The following is a 22323-nucleotide window of genomic DNA, read 5'->3' as shown; positions in this document are numbered from 1 at the left end:
TCATATTCCCTTCAACTAAAGACGTAAGAGAGATGCGGGGAAAGGAGTTAACATTTTTAGATAAAGCGAGGCGTCTTTTCCTTTCGGTCGTCATCTCAAGTGATGTCAGTTTGTGATGACTGCGTCAGAGTTGGATCAGCTGTTGGTTGCTCAGCTCTGTTTGATAATTCAAATTTAGTATTTGCACAGATGAAGCGTGAATACTGTCCAGTTATTAACAAGGGCGAACTGCTACCACTACCAGCACTATTTGTTTTTATTTCATTATTTATGTGCTCCCACATGGCCAAACAGAATGTGAAATATTTGCGTGTGTGTGTGTTTGTTTCTCCTTTTTAAAACATTTTGTTTTGTGCCTGCATTCATCGATGTTCTCCCTGTAACAATCCAGGATCTAAGCCCTTAATGTTTTAGGATAAAGGGAATTGTGTAAGTGAAGCATATTTAACATCAAAATACAGTTGCAGTCAAAGGTTTACATACAGTGATTAGACATGCATTGTATATAATGACAGTAATGGGTAAGACAATATACATACAACACAATATTTGGTTGTATTTTACTTCACCTCAATCAGTTGGTATACATAAGCAAGTGTCCTGAAGACTTCTGGTTGGATCTTTAACCACACTTATTGGCAGAATTGATGGAGTTCAACCAAATTGGTTTTCATGCGTGGACTTTTCAGGGCTGTCGGCACATTTCCAACAGGATTCAATAAGAAAAGGTTAATTTTAGCTTGATAAAGACATCCAAAAACCTCTTTTGATCTTTCTCTAGGGTCACTGTCCTATTGTAACACCCAGCATACCAAGTACCGACATTATCAGTTAGATCAGCGCTTTCTTAGATCTTACTGAGCATGTTTGACTTTCCCCCATTATGTGGTTTGTGGCTCAGTCTAATGTGTGCAGTGAAAAAATTCACAGAGGCAATAATTTCCTACTTCAGGGATCCTTTATTGATTTGTTTGGGAAGAGGGTTTACTCAGGCCAGATCTGAGAAGCTGAACTTCATTACAAACTTTCTATCTTTTGTTGTTGGTGAATATGATTTGAACGTGCCTATTCTTAACCTACCAAAGGTCAGGATAAAGTCAAACTGTTGTTGTAAAATATCTAAATTCTTTCAACAGATCAAAAGGATCTTTATATTTTGCCCTAACAATGGCATAGCATTCAGTGCTGAAGAAAAAAAACACTTCAAATCGAATCAAATTCTGAATTCTCCTAATGAGTTTTTAGAAATGAGATGAGTAAGCAAATTAGAGTAGAGATAAACCCAGCAACAAGCTATGCAGATTGTTAGTAAGCCAATTATTTATAGAAACAGAGAGCTCATCAGTCAGATAACCATACTTGTAGTGTGACAGCCAGTCTTCCAGTCAAGCAGATTAAGTGGTCTCTGAGGATTACATCAATAAGAACCACACTTAATCACTGCCCACAGAAGTCCAAAAACAACCCAGCCATGTTTACTACACAATCTGTGGGTATGTGCTCAGCTGACGGACAGAGTGACGGATTATTGTGACAATTTTTTTGACACACAGCATTCGGTCGATTCAGAACGACCTCAGAGAGTAGTACTATGGACCAGAATCCCCTAGGAATTCCCCTGGACTGGGGATTCTTACTGTTCTTTCATTCAGTTGGCATGTCTCAATCTAAGAAAGGACTTAATGGAGTTGGTTGCTAAAATGTCAACACTATGGATGCAGTCCGATTTTAATAGGTCAGGGACATTTGTGGATGTCAGCGAGGAGACTATCATCAGTGCTTGCCTGCAGATGCATTGCCAGTACCAGTTAAGCACCTGTTGTGTCTCCCAGTGCGATGCTAATCATGATCTATTGCACATTTGTCCTGTAGTTGTCTCACATTGGCTCACTTTTGTTGAGCATTAATGAGGTCATTTATCCTGTCTGTATTTGTTTCTATCAGTGGGATTAATTTTACTGCAGCATCAGACTGCTGCTGCTGCTGAATGCTGAGAAAACGCTGCAGTAGCCTGACTCCTGTGACTCTGTGTATGATGACACATCCAGCCCCCTTGTCTATCTGTCATCATTATATCTGGGCCCCTGATACCAAACATGACCATTAAGCCTTTCACAACCCCTTACAACCACTGCCACTGTTCCCACTATGGAAATTACATCGGCAAATGGGGTCAGCAGATCTGCTGCTGTCAACTGTTTGCCAGAGGACTTAGAGGTTTTGGTTGTCAAGGCTTGTAACAGTGTTACTGGTTTCATCTATCTGTGTAGGCTGAGGGGAAGAGCAAAGCACTAACCTTTATTAAGTGCTAACCTTGTCAGAGTTCAGTTGGAATTGCTATGGGCAGAAATGTGCAGGTTTTTGGCAATTTAAGATTGGGGTGAAAAGGGAGTTTGCAGTGCTTAGAGTACAAGCTTCAAGATGAATTTCAAAATAAGATAGCACTTGTAGTGACTAGTGTGATACCATCATTTTTGATCTTGTGCCGTCATGTCCAAATTTAATGTCTACTACTACAGAGAAAACCCAGTTTTATGCAAGGGCCATCTCTCCAGAGGTGAAATACTGAAAGACTAGCATAGTCCTGTTTGAATTTAATACCCAAAGAAATATCTTGGGGCTTATGACAAGGGAGATTGTATGTTTTGTTGTTGGCAATTTTAATCCAAAGTTATTGGTCCTGGAGACCTGGGCCCTCTTCAATTGCTCAAAAACTTTTATCAGCTTGCTACAACATGCATTACAGTACAATGCTCTATATCTGGATTTTGTCACCTTCATCAAATGTGAAAGTCCAACTTGGCGAAGGGAAGGAATGCCAATAAATTTCTGTTTATCAGGTTTCAATAAGTTCAGAAGAAAAGAAAAAAATATCTAAAGGAAGTTATTTTTCAAACAGCCATACTAACAATAATCTCTGTGTTTTGTGTTCCCACAGGGTTGCCGTCCGCCATGTTAAGGTAAAGCCCAGGTGCGCGGTGTTGACCATGCTAAAGCGCCTGGACAAGATCCGCTTCCGAGGCCCCAGGACGAGAGACGACTTTCCGGATCTGGCCGAGTCGCCACCCGCCTCCGACAACGAATGTAGCGACGACATGCAGCTGAAGCCCAGAGGCACAGAGGACCTCCTGAGAGACCCTGTGAGTGCTCACCATGCATATACAGTAAATGGATACGTGTTTATCTGTGTGTTTGAGGTGGATTTTTTCTAATTTATGGCCACATTTTCAGTTGATCCCATTTAATAGAGGAAGCAGAACGTGATTTTTTTCACTTTGTGTCGCTACTTTTGCTTTTTGTTCCCTTTTTTTCTTTCCCTTTGCCTGGATTATGTCATTCTCCTTTTTCTTCCTGTTTCTCTTAAAGTCAGTCTCCCTCTTAATATCCCTCTGTCTCTGTATGTATCATCTTTATCTCACTGAATAAATGGTTATCTTGTTTTTGCCTTATATACTGTACGCATTCAGCCTTGACTGGCTAGGAGGTACACACATGGCAACGTTTTTTCAATGTACTCATGAATTATTCTGTCTGAAAAGGATGCTCTGACCTCAGTGTAACACATAAAACAGAAGGCGGGAGATGTGCAGTAGCTAGCTGCTGTTGCGCCTTTCTGATGTGCACTAAAAATGACGCTGTGTTGTTTTATTTAATCCCACTTGTTTTCAGTTATACTCTGTAGAGAAAGGGAGAGCGATGGAGGATGGGGTTGTCATGACAAGAAAAATGGCGGAAATGGCAGAGATAAGTATTTTCAGATGGAGGGCATAGAATCGAGATGGCAATCAGCAGCAGACAAGAACCGGAATGGTGAAAGCAATGGTGAGATGAACAGATATTGGATAGCAGGAAGGAATGAAAAATAGAAGAAGAGAAAAGATTAAAGCGATAAAGGAGGCCGGAGGACAGGAATTTAGCCTCTGATTATTAGACTCTGAGATGTCTAGTGCAGAGGAGATGACAGGCTGAAGATAACTCACCGGATCATGTTTTCTGATGTTTCTTCCTCCCACGCTAGATTGTGTTCATATTTCATGAAATCTGCAGCTCTCTGTCATTCCTCGTCGCTGACTAAAACACCAGTATTGCCGTCATCGTCACGCTCATGAATTGATAGAAAGATACCCAGCTTATAAAGACAGGATTAGTCACTTGATTGTATCATTTCCTGAATGAAGGCCCCAGGGATCTCTGTCCTTGTTTCATTTTTCTCTTTTTGTCTCTACTCAAATAGAGAGCTGATATGACATCCCATTGAAAGCTGCACAAGGCCCTGTGGTGAATGAGAGGTACTCGGAGACAAAATACATCATTAGATCATAACAGGCCTCGAGAGCAAAACAATATTCAATCGTGGCTGATTTTTATCAATTCTGGAGCCAATTTCTTTTAAATGATCTACTCAATATGGTCCCTTGTTAGTGCGTCCAACATGTGTCTATATTTCTAAGTATGCACTTGTGCCCTCCTGTGTGCACAAGTATGTCTGTGAGCTGGTGTTTGCATGTCTGTATGTGCATTGGTGTTTGCCTGTGTGAACACAAGCCCACTGGGAAGGCATCGCCCACATCACGGCACTGATGAGTCACACTCCAAAGCCCCAAAATAGACCATGCTAGATCTTATTCCTGCTGGGACACACACATGACACACACACACACACACACACACACACACACACACACACACACACACACACTCACATACACTCATACGTGAAGCATGCACTTTCTCCCACAGAACTATTTAATATCTGCTAGGTGGAAGTCTCATCATCCCTGCTTATTGCCCTTCATAGATCCCTGCTTGCAAGCTGCAGCCCACCCAGACTGCAATGATATGTCTCCACTCTCCAGGATCAGATCACATGACCTGGGTCTAAACCTCACCTTCATTACCTCATCTGTTAAAGAAGGACAGAGTCTGCCCTCTGACTGCAGCACACATGCACTGAGACTTTTTGACAAACTAGCCTGTGTCATCCATATTAAATAGGTAAAATGTCACCAAGCAGATGGTGTTCAGTCATTGCACAGATGACTGCATACGACCTCATTGGCCTCTCCCGACGTTTCCTGCTGGCTCAGGTGGCTTTCTTCACTGCGTTTGTCATACTTAGTGTCATCGTGTCATTAATCGAAAGCACACTGAGACGGGTAAGATGATGCGGTGGGAACCAAGACAATGCACCAAGTAATGCAAAACAATATTTTACTGAAATAATAATCATATGTAAAAGTCCTGGTGTGCATGTGTAGTATCAGACAACCCTATGTTAAAGCAACATTATGTAGAAATTGGCATTTTGTGTGATTTGGCGCCCCCCAGACTGCAACACCACTGTCGTAAATACAAATCCCAGGTCTGCAACAATTTGTCAGACATAATGTAGGTGCTGACTATAAACAAAACTCATTACATCATCATGTGTTGAAAACATGTATGTTGAAGTAAACATGTATGTAATGCTGTGACCCTATCCTCACTGAAATTACAGAAACAAGTAAAAAAGGGGGGGTGGTGGGGCTGTGGAAAAATAAAAAAATGATAGAAAAGTTACGTACTGTTGCTTTAAAAATAAATCCTCACTTCAAAACTTAATGCTAATTTTACAAGCCTCATTGGTTTTATTGAAATAATTATATAAAATGAAAATTCTTACCAAAACTTGTGTGACTAAACTTTCATAGACAGATTTCTTTTGCTGTATATGTTTACATTATGATTAGATGCATTTGCTTTTCAAATAGAAGGCCCCTTAAAGTCACACCGTCAGATATCTGAAATAATATAATCCACTTAACCAAATATCAGTGCTTAAAGCTCTCCAGCATGTCACTCCGTGCTGAATTATCACTGGGTCATGAGTACTTGAGCCTGTCATCATATCTTTAGGATTTAGAATCAAGTCTCTTTATCTTTTTCAGTTTCATAGTCGGGGTTAAAGATCAATTCCATAATGGCAGACAAATACTAAAACAGTTCACCACTGTAATCACTTTGGATTATGATTCTGAACAGTAATCTCTCCATTGAAATGCAGACTCAAGTCGTGCCCGCAGTCTTTCTTTCTTAGGGATTTGACGTAGTAGCTGTTCCAGAATACATATAAAAAAAAGGTGGGTTTAAATCTACCAGCTTACTGTATGAAGAGCTGGGGATCGCACCTTTACACAGGATTGTGGTTTTCTTTACCGAGAAGCCTGCTGCTTAAATCACTGCGGTGGTACAGATTTTATTGTTCTTGTTGTGTGGTGGAAGTCGAGGTCTGGTGTGCGCATACCTCTCTTTTTTGTTATGCACATCATTTTACAAGTCAGGAAATCACCGGTTTACAGGAAATCAGGTTGGGTAGGGAGGAGAGTGTTTGGTTTCAGTGGAGGACGAAGTAAGTGAAAGTAGAACAGGCAGCTCAGGTAATATGAGGTCTGGCAAGTAGAGTAAAACCCCATTATCTGTTTTCTCCCATTAATAGAGGATTAATCATAACCCCTGCTTGTTCATTTTAGATTTGTTTTCTCGATGAAACTGTTGATGATTTGACAATAATAAAGCATAATATGCTCCTTTTTGAATCAATAGTCATGTTCTGTTTGTCTGAATGGTTTTACAGCGACACATTTCTAAAAGAAAATATCAGTGTCCATTGTGTAAAACCCTTTTCTGTTAATTATTGGACACGGCTGATCAAAAAGTGCAAGCACCAGCCTGCTCGACCGACAATCTGCCAAACATGGAGAAGGTCTCTTGTGTTATGTGTGTTTATGAGCATAACAAGGCCTTGAAATCACACCTTCTGTATTTCCCATCCCACTCTGAGACTCCCCAAGAGAAAGCTGCAGGCTTAAAAAGCACAGGCATTATCACTACATGGGGAAAAAAAAAAACAAGTATGCAAAAAGCATTTGAGATCCCTGGAGCTACTCTCCAGGATAAACCAGACAATTCTGTGTCAGTTCTGTACTGAGGCAGCCATACAGCCTGTGGACAATGTCCCTGAAGAGGCTGAGCATAGAGAGACGAAGAGTGAGAAAAGGATCAAGTGAGAGGTATAGCAGATAACTGAGCAATGTGAGCAGCAGGTTAGAGAGATGAGACAGAATACATCTCTAAACAAGATGCAAAGAAAAGAGGTGGCATTGATATCTTCACTATCTTCATACAGAAAGCCAGCAATCTCAATCCTCGCTCGGAGTCTCTCCATGTCAGCCCCCGGCCAGGCTGTCTTGACATCTGCCAGAGCTCACTTAGTCAATTGAGTGCTGGATTCAATTGAATTTCATGTCATATTATGTATTTCCTCAATAATTAACTAGTTAGTTACTGGTTAATGGGTATTGGTTTTTCAAAAGCAACATTAACTGAAACTGACATCCCTCCTCGCCAGTCGTAATGTCCAGTGAAATCAATTTCCTTTAAGCACATTTTGAACTGTATAAAGGTGGAGTGAGTGATGGTCGAGAGACAGATTGTTGGTTGTTGAATCTCATTCCGAGATCCTCAAATACAGACACTTTGGGTTGGTGATGAACTGCCTCGGCAGCCATCATGAATTGTTTTTCAGCTCAATAAACAGATAATATTTGACTGGAATTTTAATTTCTTCCATTTTTCTGGGACATTGAAAGCTTCCAGGACACCAAATGTCTTGAAACAAAAACCTTGGGCTCACCCAGACGAAACAATCACTGTGTGATTATAATATCTCTCAATGAATATCTGGATGTCCTCTGGACATGTTGTCAGTATTAACAATTTGCATCTATTTTTTTGTTTTGTTTCTTTGTTTTGTTGTGGCTGATTGATTGCAGTTAACCTCAGTGCAGCTAAATTACAGAAAAAAAACAGAGTTGTGGATTGTGGCTCATTTGCAATTTAAAGTGTGATTCCTAAAATTGTGGGATGCTGTGTTTGAAGCATGAATATAAAACAGAATGCTACATTTGCAAACAAACTGTTACTGACAACAGCTTAATGAAGCATTCTCAAGCCCACGTAGTAATATCCTTTATAGGGTCATGTATTTCAGAAAGTGGCAACCCTCACCCCATCCTTGCTAAGGAACAACTGAGCCTTTCAAGGACGTCCCTTTTCACACCCAATCATGTAACAATCAACTGTCACCAATGAACCTGTTTACCTAGCAGGTGTTTTTGAGCATTCAACAAGTTTCCCAGTCTTTTGTTGCCCCTGTCCCAACTTGTTTGAAACGTGGTGCTGGCATCAAATTCAGAATAAGTATATGTTTACAAAAGTCAATGTTTAATGGGGTGAAACATTACATATACTGTCAATAAGGATTGGGAAATTATCACATTCTGTTTAATTTATGTTTTACATGGTGTCTTTGGAACAGGGTTGTAGATTCGTAATACAGTATGCTGCAGAAAATATGTATCTGTTCACCTCTGAAGATGAGCTACATTTAGAATCAGTTATGCTCACTGACCTTATGTGCACCGTTAGCAGAACCAACACTTAAATGATTGAAAGGCTAAGAGTGGGTGTGAAGCAAAGTACAGTAGCTCTATATCGCAATATTGATGCTGTATGAACTCCATGAGATGTTGTTTTGCATTTGTTTGCATACATGTTGTGGTCATATCTCCTCAGTTTTTTTTCTTCTGTAATGATGACAATAATGTTTAAAACATGGAAATGATGATGGATTTTTACTGCAGGACACAGTGAGATTTCTCTGTCCACTACAGCCACAGTCATGACAGAGGGAGAGGGAGAGGGGGAACACAGTAATTAATCAGCCGATAATCGTCCGGGGTGACGTCAGGGCTTGACCTACTTTTCGATAACCAGGAGGTTGAGACTGACAGTTGACGATTGCATTACACAACATGAAGGTGTGCTCACGTTACATCCCGTCCTTAGACCAAAACACGTAGCAATTCGACTTATGAAAAATAACAAACGGCTGAAAAAATCCAAACCCAAGAGCGTTGTGTGGCTGAGCGCTCGCAATGCAGCAGAACTTCTTTTCACTCCCACCATTCGCTCCTTTCATCTCCTCCGTGTCCTCCTCGTCTTTCTGCCTCTCCCACTTCTTTCTCTTTCATCCTCTTGCCTCCATTTAATTCTCACACACTCCTTCTCCCGTTTGTTTTCTTTTGAAGTGCTTCTTTTTCAGGGACACCCTCTCTATCTCCGTGTCTCTATTCTCCCCACCCGCCTATCTTGTCAGGCTTTGGGCTCTCTCCCAAAGCATGTTTTTTTCAGGTCAATGTCAGTTCTTTGCTATCTTTTTTTCCCCCTCTCCCTCCTTCTCTCTCTTTCTTCCTCTCTCTCTGTCTCGCGTTAGTGCTTTTGCAGAGAGCACTTCAGCTAAAGACATTGCGGTGTGTCTACGCAGGCACACACAAACCATGCTGGGTGCTGTCGGGGAGAAGCTGCTGCAATGTGTGTGTGTCAGAGTCTTTTAAAGGACCCTCGCTGTAGTCGAGCAGCGATGCAGTGCTCATCACCCGCTAGCACAGACATTTTTCCTCTCCTCTCTCTGCTTCCTTTTTTTATCCCTCCGCCACCCACTCACCTCTTTCTACCTCACAGTTTGTCCCTCGTTTCTGTCCTCTTTCACACAGTCGGCAACCCTCAATCGTTGTCATTCATGCTGTCCACCTACACACATGTTGTGTTGCTAGTTGTGTGTGTCAGGGTTAAAGCCCTTAGTCAGAAGCGTGTGAGTCATCAGTGTTGCTGTAGCCTGAAGAAGGGGATTCTCCTCTTTTTTGCCTTCCTCCTCCTATCTCGCTCCAGCTGGACTTAAACCTGAGAGGAAACGTTAGCGTGAGTCATGGTGCCATGCTAATCTGTGTGTATGTTTTTGATCATGTGGAATTTCCATGCTTGTTCTCTCTCGTGTGTATTCTGTTGTCACGTTATTCTAAATCAAACATGTCTCTCTTTTTCTTTCCTGTGTGAATGGAAATGTTTATGTTGGTGTGTGTGTATGGATCCTTGTTTGTACATTGGTGTGCATGAATGCGTGTGTGCGTGCACAGGCGGGTTCGGGGTCTCCCACCATGGCTGCGGCCATCCAGGACTTCCAGAGGTCGGAGTCAGACCGACTCAATGAAGTCAAAGGTCACCTGGAAATTGCCTTATTGGAGAAACATTTCCTACGTGAGTATATACACCAAATAACACCAGTCCTGGAGCAGATCACAGTTTCAGACACAACAGAGACATCTGTAATTGGGTGTGGAAACCAAATATTTGCTGGCGGCTCTTTGGTTAATTCTGCGCCTCTCAAAGAGAAAAGTTATCACAAGTCTAATTTTTTCTGGTTTTGGTTTCCCAAAAGCTGTCTCTATAATTCAATTAGAGATTTTCTACATGACCCAAAATCCCTGAACTTGTGGCATTCAGCTTGTGGTTTTATAGCATGTGTGGGTAGTGAGATTGTTTGCAGAACCAACAGCGAGGAAGTAACACTGAGGAAAAAGTGAGAGTTCAGTGACTTGCAGTGGTGACTTTGTGTTGTGGAGATATTGCCGCTTTCTACAATGTCGTGTCTGCAGTAGCTTCTGATTGCAAACCAAATGGTGAATGTAGCAGGAAGCCTCCGCTATTTGATGAGACAGTGTGGTTAAACTCGGTGGCAGCTGAAATGAAAATCTGTCCTTGACACGCAATACTGGCACTTAGTCATGTCTCATTTCCTGAGAAGAAAACATTTATTGTAACACTTCATAAAAGTTGTCTTTAGGAGGGATACACATACAACTTTTGCTGGTATCTACATCTTGTCCCTACTGAGATTGAATGCATTTACTCTGAGTGTTGTGATGTGCTGTTACCTATCTCTTGTGAAAAATCTTAATGTGCGTGTTAACTCTAGATTATAAGCATCCTGTGTTATCCGTCTGCTTTGTGGTATGAGTCTTGCAGGACGTGGGTTTAATGCCTTGCTCTTGGTTGCTGTGTGCAGCTTCAAACAGACTGGCAGCCCAACATAACCCCAATACATTATGCTTACTACATAAAGCAGTAATTTGTTGCCCAACTGAACTTAAAAGCTATGATAGTACCCAGTTGTATCTGGAAGCCGTTTCTGGTTCCACTGCTTGCTAGAATGCTATACAAGAGTTCTACCTTTCTTGCTAAAAAGAAACTTTTCTGTATTTTCACAGAAGGAAGTCAGTTGAAAATGATGAAGTTTAAACAAGTTTAATGGACTTCAGATAACCATGCAATCGGATATTTAGAATTGGCGATAACAAGGTTAACATCTCGTTCTGCTAACTGTATGTTAGCAACCCTGAAATTGCTGGAAGCATAATGGGAAGCAAGCAGCTGCTGAGCTAATTTTAATCAATTTACCATGCTATACTGAGAGGCCCACTGAGGTGAAGCATTCATAAAGCAGCGGTGCATCCTCAATTACCCTCTCTATATTTATTTATTACAGTCATCTGTTGTTTGCATCATGCATATCGTTGTAATCTACAGTAGAATATCTACAGAGATCCAACAAGAAGTGATATATGAAAAACACGTATCTAGGAAGCCAGTGTCAATATAGTTTTTTGCTCTAAATTACATTAAATTAATGCTATAATCATTTTTTTATACATAGGGTCAATGACTTATGTAAAGAGAAGGGACAAACCCACCAAAATTATCACCTGACTGCAGTCCCCGTGCAGCCTTACAGGTTTTACAGCCCACAACTTTACTGCTTTTGTTCACTCTCACCGCTCCCAGCAGTTTCTAGCAAAAAAGACCTTAAATATGACAGTAACAGTGAGGCCACCATTTTATGTACATATGGTTACATCTGCTTTTGCTCTCTATTCATGAAAAAACAGACCTGAATCATGACTCCCGCTCATAGTACAGCATCCACTATTGAAACCCTAGAGGGTGAAAAAGAAATAGTTATTCTTTGCTCTTCATATTGCAGTTTTGAGTTATGAATTTACTGTTTGTCTGTCAACTGAAGTCCCAAACAACTAAGGCTAGGGGAGGAATAAATGGATGGTGCGGAGGCAGGGAAAAAGAGGGGAGGGAGGCAGGCTGATCATTGACACAAAACAAAAAATAAAAAACAAACAAACTGCATGATGCTTATCCCGAGTCCACCCACACAGCTCACACAGCTCACTCAGCTCATTTACAAGCTTGTCTAACCTGGTATCCAGTGAAGGGTACTGGTTGTCCTGTACTGTGCAGCACGTTGACAGTCCCAGTGTGTAATGGACTGTGAAGACCCCCCCCCCTTCTGTGTGTCTAATAGAGAGAGGGTGAGAGACAGGGAGAGAGAGGGTGAAAGAGAATACCTCAGGCAATGTCCTCTCTCTCACAATGCCTGTGCCTGAGCTAAAAAGGGCTGGAATCATTGTTGCAACGTCAGGATGCTAACTGGATGAGCTCTCCCTTCATGGAGCTTTCTTCCTTCCCGTTTGCCCTTTCCTTACTTCCTCCTTTTTTTCTCTCCCCCTCCCTTTCTTTAAAAAAATAAATCCATCATTGCCTTTTTCTTTGCATCCCGCTGAGCTGCTCTTTCACAGTCTGCCTGCCATTCCCCGCTCTTCTTCTCTGGATCAGTCTCGGCTGTCTCTTTGCTCGTTTTTCCCCTTCTGTTGCTTTTGATTTCCCTTTATGTGTTCTTTAAATCAGACACTGTCAGATCTCAGAACATCATACTACTAACACGTGTGCTTGAAAATAAACACTCAACCAGGGGAAACAGCTGTAAGAGTTAACATGAGCTCAAAGAGTAAAGAACATAAATGTAATCAGTGCTCAACCTAAGATGGCAGCCATTTGGCATTTTGTAAGGGGACCCCGAAGGCGAGGAACCTTTCTACATGTTGCCTTCTACTGATGATTGGTAAAGGGTAGTAGTACCTCTGGGTATTGGTGTTGTTTTCTCGAAAACAACCTCAAGTCAAGTGTATTCCCTCTGCTTCCTTGCAGCTGCCCGCTGCTTCTCCCTTCCCCTCACACTCTCTGGTTATCCATTTCTCTCATGCCTGCCAATCTCTCGTCCTATCCCTGGCCGATGTAATCGTACTTCGGGGAACACTGAAGCGTGACAATCCATTAGCACCTAATGGAGCCCTGAGCCCTGCACTCTAGTTATTGTGTATTCTATTTCTACTATTTTCCTTTGCACTCTATTCTGCTTCCCTGTGCTTTATGTTTGAATCGTACAATAAATAATAGACTGCTGATAAAGCTGTGTCATTCCTGGTATAATATAGCCTGTTATAGAAAGACCTATATGAGTGTGCATTCATTATACTCTCAGTAATGTGTTGAGAACAGATAAATATAGACTTGCGTATATGCTCATGTACAGTTTGTTGGTACTTATAGCTAATGGGATTAGTGGGCTGAAACAAAAGGTTACTTGTAGCGAGACGTTATGGGTTTATGTCTTGTGTAATGGCTTTTCTAGAGCATAGGTAATATAGGCAACAACATACTGTCAGAAGACGGCCCTGATTTGCATCTCTACTCTTTAAGATTTCAGTTCAGGTTCATTTGGCGCCACCTGTGGTTACTGATAGTAACAGCAGCTGCATGAATTCTGAGAGCAGCAAACATATTTAAAGCTGGTCAGCTGTCAAAAAAATGAAAATCACTGTAGTGTGTATAGTTGTTTTGTAGACATTTCCAATGAAAGGTATTTACTGAATGTAGAGATGGGACAATTGTGGATTTGATTGCAGATCGCAATAAAAAAACACTCACAATAAATAGACCGTGGTTAATTTTCATTGTTGGGATAATCATGAATTGAGATAAATATCCTCACATTAAATGGTCTGGCTCGCTGGCATCCTATATTGGCTTCCTGATTTATCTTGATCTTGATCTTGAAGTCTGTTGCCATGGCTGAAGGCACAGCTTGCACATTGTATCCCCACAAAAGCATGTAAAAGGCGTATAAATACTTCGGATTCCAAACTATAGAATGACTGAATGAGATAACCACAATTTACTAATCATTTATTGGTGCAAAAAGACTTTATGATTTATGACTACTTATTAAGATTCTTTTGATTGTTTGTTTTTCACCTAAAAAGTGATGCAATAAAAGATTTTTGTTTCTTAACTAAATGTATGGCTTAAGCAAAACAAGCTATCACATCAGATGGTAAAGACTTCCTCTTTAGATCTGGTAAATTGTGACGTATGTGACTGAGACTGAACAATTAATAGAAAATTAGATTAATCAATCAAACATAATGATTTGCAGTCTAAGTCAATAACGGTTTGCAAATAGGACAATTTCATTAGTGAAAGGTCACCAGCCAGCAAATCTTGCTTGTTCATTTCAAGTCGCTCTAGATGAGACTCTAGATCTCAGAACCTAAAATATGAATGAGTTCCACTTTCTGCACTGCTTTACTTTTTAACTCTTCTCATCTCCCTAGGGCTAATTTCAGTTCACAGTTCACAGTTTACAGTGTAGTTTTTTTCAGTGAGAAGATAATAAAATGTTAACTGAGACGCATCAGGAGGTTTGTGCTGGTTTTGTGCTTATTCCTCTAATGGTGCATCAGCGTTAACCCAAGAAATTATTTGGGCTTCTTGGATTTCTTTCACAGTCAGAGTGAACAGAGTGTAGGCGTATTCTGTCCCTCTTTCTCTCTCTCACGCTGACGTCTTTCTCACTGCTGCCTAAAATAAAGCCGGGGGCCCACGCTGTACGCCAAAACAAACACACTGCTTAAGTATATTGTCTCCTGCATTCACAGGAGGCATGAGTTTCCATTCCAGATGGTGTGTTTGTGTGTGTATCTCCCCAGCCTTTTCCCTTTGCATTTGTTGTGATTGGCCAGTGCTATTCTGAGGGCACTTAATTGGTTAATTTGTAACCAAGTTTCCGGACGTGAGATCACATAGACGGAGGCTAACACACATACGCACACGCAGCAGAGGTCTGATGACCTTCTGCTGCATTACGCTTGTGTTTCCGTCAGTTTTCGCCTCTTCAGAACCTTATTTAGTCCCTTCCTCTCATTTATTTCCCTCTGTCATTTCTCTCTTTTCTTTTATGTTTGTGTGTAGGCACACACACACACACACACACACACACACACACACACACACATACATACATACAGACAGACACGCCACAACAGTCTAATCTGATTAGTTCAGAGGGCTGGCAGTGTCACTTAGTCTCACTCCGTCTTTTTAAGTTTTCATCGTTGAATAAATGCATAATTCGCCTCATTCTACATAGACCAAGGGAAGTGCTGCGGTAATCTCTAAAGTCTGTTGGGTGAATGCTACGTGTTTGTGTGAAAGCCTCAGTAAGTCAAGTAAGGGAGCTGATTTACTCAAATTTAAAACAAAACTATTTTCTCACATACACCATTGATTAATAGCTATGGCAATAGTTTTGGTTTAATTTGCCCAGGTTCTGAGACATCTGGCGCCACCTGAATACAGTGAATTGATTCTTTTTTTGTGGTGCAAAGCTCTGAAAAAAAAAACATTTGAAAAAACTCAAGATTAGTGTGTCTTTTCATTGACATTGTTGTGGATAGATCTGCAGGATTATCCACAGACCTAGATAGAACTGCAGCTCCTGATAAATTGTCTCCAGTGAGGTATGTGGATTAGTCACAGCAACAGAAAATGATTTTGCTTCGGAAGGTTTTACTGCACTACAGGTGTGTATTATCATTGCTTAGAGTCATATCAATATTTTACAAGCTCGGATACATGTTAATATCACAAAGTTGTTACGTAAAGGGGCACTATGTCAGGATCTTAATATTTACAATATTAATGAGGTAATAATACAAACTCCATAACTGAATGAACAAGCTGTTCTCAGAGGAAAATACGGCCCCCAGAACACTGTTTGAAGCTAGAAAGTAGGAACTAGAAAATATAAACAAAGTAAAACAGTATGAAATTGTGTTTAAGTTTGTTGATTCAGTTTATTCACTCACACAAACAAAGAGAGTTGATGATTTAATTTGTTAAGGCATACAAAAAGTCAGTCGATGAAGAGTTTTCTTTTGCAACTAAAATCTCTTCCCCAAAACTACATAGTGCACCTTTTTAAATTCTAATTAAATTCCCTCAAGGGGATTTTTATCTAGAAAAGAAAAGTGACACTGAATCCAACCAAGTACCAGTGCTGTCAGGGTCAGTAATGGCTGTCAGGTTTTGGTGATTGTCTTACTTAAATATGGTAATTACATGCCAGCTTCGAAGTATCCGTCAATTATTCAACATTTTATCCATACCACCCACCCCAAACGTCATCATTAATATGGAATGTTTTAATTGTTAAAATGTGATCCCATATAAAGATGTTACATAGAGTATGTTTAAAAGTACAGAGAGCCAAGACAGACTCGGTCTCACTGAGTGACATATTTAACATTTCAATCATCAAGTTCTCAGTAATCAGATAATCAATGAGGTAACAGTTCCTTTATTACTGTACGTGCAGACTGGCTGCTTCATCGTGTATTCTGCCGAGCTCTGTAACAGCAACCACAGAAGACACAAACACAGAGGAGGTGTAAATTATTATTATGATTATAGCATAAAACTGCAGTCCGAGTGTGTGTGTCGAAAATGACCCACATGATAATGTATGGATGTGTGTTTCTGTGCAAATTGTTGTGCCCTTCTCAGTATTCGCACACTGCACAACAAAATTTATGATAAGCACTCCTGGGACCTGGTTTCCCTGAGTGATAACCCTGTGATAGTTCTGTGATTACTACAGTATAAAATGTAGAGGCAGAGAGATATATCAACTGGAATATGCCCCCCTGGGCAACAGAGCTGAGCAGACTGACCCTCCTGCTGGTGGTAAAATGGCAGTAGGTAGTGCCAGTGGAAATCACCTCATGTAATGATATGAGCAGACCTAATGTGCTCGGCTTTATTGCTTCCTCTCTGTCTCTCGTTAGCTTTCTCTTGCTTTTATTCCCTTTCCCTCCTGCCTCTAAATGCCTTCTTTCTTTGCCATTGTGTCCTCTTTTTTCTTTCTCTTTTTATTCCTGGCTTGGTGATATCTAGCTTCTTTTTTTCAAATCTCTGTTTCACCATTCCAAAAGACCTAATTTGTAGTCCTAGCTGGACAAAAAACAACAACACAAACACATGTAGCTATGCAGTAAACACGGCAAACGGATAATCACACTGGACGTTTTGGTTGTTGATGTCCTTTCTGGTCATCACAGGCAAAAGTGTGTACATGTCTGTACTGCTTCTGTAAACTCACGTTGCCCTGTGGAGTAGACATGTCCTGCTATAATTGGGTTTATCGGTTTTACCAGGACTAGTTCCATAACATTTGAGAGAACTAGATGTGTGTGAGAGTGAGAGAGAGAGGCTATCCTGTTCTGAGGTCACGTATTGAAGGTCACTGCAGGGGAACAGCCCATGCTTTGTGCGCTACAGTGACTGGCTGATCAATACAGTGTCCTAGCTGCTGTCCTACTTCACGCTGGGCAGAGGAGCACACACATAAAGGCTACACACGAGCAGGCACAATGCTGCAGCAGCAAAACTGAAAGCTAGCGGAATCAGGGATGAATCATAGGTCAGTAATGTACTGTGTTCTTCATGATACCATCTGGCACCATCAGCAGGGAACCACTTGGAAGAAGGGAGAAAGATATTAAAACGTGAATGAATATTAAAAATCCAGTGGCATAGACTGACAGATGACAACTCCATCACTTTTTTGTGAATTTGGTTGTTTGTTAGGGCAGAACAGGAATGCTAAATGGAATTCAGCAATAATTAATTTTAGTATTCACAACCTGTGCTTTTGCTACTGTGACATGCCAACATGTAGTCTGTGAAAAAGAGCCAATTAGCCAGAGTAGCTGAAAACACCTGTGTGGGTGTGCAGGGCCAATTAGATACTGACATTAACAACCTTGTTAAAAATTAAGCTGTCGCTGTAGTTGGTGCTCTAGAATTGCCTGGCTTTAAATTAGAGCTTGAAAGTTCATCCTTGACCTTGGAAACAGTAGTTAAACTAGAATGACACACAGTAGAGCACATTTGCAAAGGTTATAAACAAAAATGAACCCAGTAGTTGTATGCCAGGTTCAGATTACAGTACATGATATAAGCCCGATTTTAGTCTGTTCCCGCAGATGTATGGCACCAGGTTGGTTGGGAATGACAATGTGCATAAAATCAATCTTTTATCCCATGAAGTGTGTCAAACACATCATGTCATCCTGTAAAAAGGACTTGCATGTTAGATTTTTTTTTTCTCCTTCCACAGTGAATTTCACAATATGTTCTAAATGTTGACCACTAGGATCACAGGATGATCTTCCATGCATAACTGTATACTTTGCAGAAACACTGAAGAATGATGTCGGGAGGGGGAACTGTGAAACAGAGGAAAGGTCATGTTGCTTTTTCTTTCTGTTTGAGGTTTTTTTTTAACACGAGACAGCCAGTATCATACACACCACCATTGTTTGTTGTCATTGTCATTGTAACAGCCAAAAATATCTTGTAGTCTGAACCAGGCAATACAAACAAACAAAAAAGCTAGTAAGTGGTCTTGAGGTTAGGGATACCCCAGAGCTTTGATCAACCTTAGCAGACAAAGTTTACTGAGATTTTTTTGCCAAACAACTCAACTTTTTAAATGACCTTTTAAAGAAAGTATGGTACACTGTAAGTCATACAGCCACTGTGGCTATAAGGTCTGCATTATGTAATTGAAATGTTAAATTTTAAAAGGGCTCTTTTGTGAAGACGTTAATGTTGCTACTTTGTAGAAAGGCAGCTCTTCTACTTTTCGGTGTCAACAACAGTTGACATTCACTTAAATATTTTAGAGTGCCAAATTGTTAGTGCTGTCAGACTGGATTGTAGTGTCCCTGGAAACGTTTTGGTATGATGCAATATAGTCTGCAGATTTTCAGCAATAATATGTGTAACAAACTGGAGAAACTGCTAGTTTTATTGCTAAAAGCTACTGTTTTTGAGTCTTTATATAAGATGGATTTGCGTGACAGTGCAGTATCGTGCTGTATTTTGTCTTCTGTCCAAACAGAACAAGACAACGTGTCAAAAGCTTGTTAAGGTATTGCTTTGGAAGTTAAATATGTAAGAAATGGATCTCTTTAGTGTCTGAAGAGTTTGTATACAGCAGAAAAATGGAAGTAATTGAAAAGTCTCGGAGATAATTATGCGAGTGATTGAGTGTTCTACTCTGCCTCATTACTGATTACTTGTACTGTGCTGATGACATGCTGCATGATAATGAACAAAAACCTTGCTCCGTGCCTGCTAAGGAGACACTCTTTTCTTTCTCTGTACAAAAGGGAAATTAAGTATTTTAGGCAGAATGGCTCTTGTCAGCCAGGTTTTTCTAATTGGGATGTTTGAGTTTGTGAAGAAGAATTGCATTGTTAATGGACCTGTGATTCATGTAACCTCTGTATCTACACACAGTTAGTGCAGATATCTCATTTTACATTTACTTCTCTCAATGTAATCTAGACTGTCCCAGTTCTTACCTTTTTAATTTCGTTGTACCCTCAAGAGTTTAGATGCCGTAGTGTTTAGTCATCATTTAAGCATGTGAGAATGCAACAGGTGGTCATGTGGGTAGAGAGACTAATTTTACAGTCTCAGTCTTTTGACCAGGCGGTGTATCCACGACATACTGAATTTATTTTGTCTCTTGTCTTTTGATTAAGTTTGAGCAATCTGAGATCTATAACACAGAATGTAAGGCCCCTCTGATATCCAGTCCATTGGGTGTATTCTTACACACTTGCACAGTGTTGAGCTGTGGGAGTGTCATTTGTTTTCATTACCGTTTCCCTGAAAGCACTTCCCAGTTCTTAGAGAAGACTGCACTCCTGGCCAGATATTCATGATGTCGTGAAATGTGATTACCGTTCTCCAAACAAGCAGATGCTATCCTCCCTGCTGACACAACATTGGATTATGGGACATTGTTTATCTACATTATTTATTGCATGTTTGTTTGCCTACACAGACACTGACATAGAATTCCGCATTGAGAGAAGACAGTTGAACTACTCCCTATACATTTCCTGTCAAAAAGTCTGGCTCAGTGCCATGTGATGAACAATCTGTCAGCAAAGACAGTATGGCACAAGAAAGAAGGAGTGTTGTTGATTTGATGTTGTAGGGAGGACTGTGAAGTTTGAGATTTAGCCATGAAGTCAACATAATGTTGTAGAAGGAGGAAAAAGTTAGACAAGCAAGTGAAATCTAGGTCACCAAGAGATATCAGGGCAAGAGTGAAAGGAGGCCACAGAGAGGAAAGAAAGTTTACAAAGATACATAAAGACAAAAGGAAGAAAAAATACAGTACTTGCTCTTTGTGTACTCAAAGTGAACTGCAGTATAATAGTTTTAAAATACAAATTCAAATTGGAGAATAAACTTGGAGGGAAAATAATTGATTATATCCAGCCCTAATATTTGCACATTTGACAATGAAATCCTTTTCAAAACCCAAATGCTGTGCACTTGACACTTGCACAGTGAGGACGGTATCAGTAGATTAGTGTGAGTAGCTGTCTGTGTAAATGTACAACAGGTTTAATTTCTAAAGCAAAGAGAAATCTTGGAGGAAAAGATAATATTGTGTTTTGTATCATATAGAAAGAATACATTTTGGTTTTTTTCAACTCTCCACTTGCCAGCTCTGGGCTCTTATTGTTATCTTTAGCCAATCTTCCCCTTCTCTTTTTCCGCCGTCAGCGTCTTGACTGGTGTATTAACACCTGCAGATCAGCTGGAGGCCACAAAGCTCAAGCCTCCTTTCTGCTCAAGTCAACCCGTGTTGTGGCAAACACTGTAGAGAAAGAGAACAATGAGAGGCCAATGTGAAGCAGCTGATTCTCCCTCTCTCTCTCTCTCTCTCTCTCTCTCTCCCCCTCTCTCTCTCCCTCTCTCTCTCTCTCTCTCTCTCTCTCTCTCCCCCTCTCTCTCCCCCTCTCTCTCTCTCTCTCTCCCTCTCTCTCTCTGAACCCCCCCGTGCCCCCACCTTCCTTTAATGAAAGGAGCCATTGTCTCTGACCTGGATTGAAAAACTCACACAGTACTTTTCCTTTGAGGTCTTAAAAACTTTGCCTGCTTAGATGAAAAGCAATTTGCTTTGCTTGCGTATGTACAGTACTCATTCACGCGTCCACACGCACATGCTCCTGCTCTCTAATGTGAACATGCATAAAACCAAAACATAACAAACGCATAACACCCGCATATGGTCCCACATATGTACACAACCACTCAAATAAACCCATACTGACACATGAACATGTATAATTTGTGTGTGTGTGTGTCTGACAGCTCCAGTGTACTCAGAAATCTCAGATTCCAGGCCCTCTTAGTCTGCTGGCCACCCAGCAAAGCCCCACCTCTCTCTACCTCCGTGCCCTCCTTCTCTTTTTACAAAGTGACCAAAGCATTCAGACCAGCTCTGACCACTGACTATCACTCAGTGTGTGGAGGCCTAACAGAACAGTCTCTTTGTGTTGCTGGTGACAGAAGAGCACAGTGGAACCTGTCCTTGACCTCTTATTGAATGGGACATGTAAACATGGAGCATATACCCAAAGTTTGATGGGCTCAGGAGTTTTGAGTGAGCAGAGGGTGCTGAGAACCTGTCGCCGTGGCTCGATTTCAAGAAAGACCCAAGGCGGCAACTCTGCCGTCCCGTTCCTGCACGAGCGTCCCGGGAAGTGGCCGACTGCAGAGACGGATGGGTTTTTGCAGGCTTGAGGACTACACCTTTGACAGCTTTGAGCTGCTTTACAATGGAGCTGTCGATAAGATCAAAAGCCACAAAAGTAACCTCAACCTCAGTAAGTTTGTCAGCTTCAAAATCAGGAATTTATGGACGAGTTGATCCAAATTACAATGTACTGTGAACTTGAATAGATAACTAAAGCTTCTACACGTTAGGCAGTATTATTTGGCAACCACACTGCGCTGTATACAGAGGTGGTACTGTAGACTTTGTTTTTTATGTGATCAACCCCAGTGAGATATACAAAACCAACCAAATACCAAAATGTTTGATAGCCTCATCTTTATTGTGATAGCAATAAATATAGATACAGTAGTTAGAGTCTACAAGCTTCTTTTTTTACGAAAACATGGATAAAAACATATAGTTCTATGTGTCTTAATTTTAAGTGTCTGTGTCTGTTTAAAAATGACTGTGCCATGTAGGGGGTGTAAAGGAAGTCTCTCATATGACACTTAGCCATGGTGGTTTTGGGTTGCAGATGCCACCCTTGCTCCACAGCACCACCCCTACCCTATTTTTTTCACTTGAGTTAACAAGAAAAATAATGTCGA

General features: G+C 40.8%; 1 protein-coding gene across 5 annotated transcripts in view; it reads left to right on the top strand.

Annotated features, from left to right (window-relative positions):
- gramd4a (GRAM domain containing 4a) overlaps positions 1-22323 on the top strand; it is a 49230-nt gene that overhangs the window by 6242 nt on the left and 20665 nt on the right. For 2 of the 5 annotated variants that reach the window (XM_084346164.1, XM_084346163.1), the window contains exons 2-3: positions 2939-3140; positions 10014-10134. In XM_084346164.1, coding sequence (XP_084202290.1) covers positions 2939-3140; positions 10014-10134 — 323 coding nt within the window. Of the gene's footprint in view, positions 1-2938; positions 3141-3755; positions 3823-9405; positions 9799-10013; positions 10135-21456; positions 21825-22323 lie in introns of those variants that run through there. The other 3 variants (XM_084346165.1, XM_084346167.1, XM_084346166.1) reach the window with 3 other exon arrangements.

Source organism: Pagrus pagrus (genome assembly GCF_965226575.1).
Source record: "Pagrus pagrus genome assembly, chromosome: 23".
Taxonomy (NCBI): Eukaryota; Metazoa; Chordata; class Actinopteri; order Spariformes; family Sparidae; genus Pagrus; species Pagrus pagrus.
Note: the sequence above shows the minus strand (reverse complement) of the source record. Positions and strands in the feature narration are given on the sequence as shown.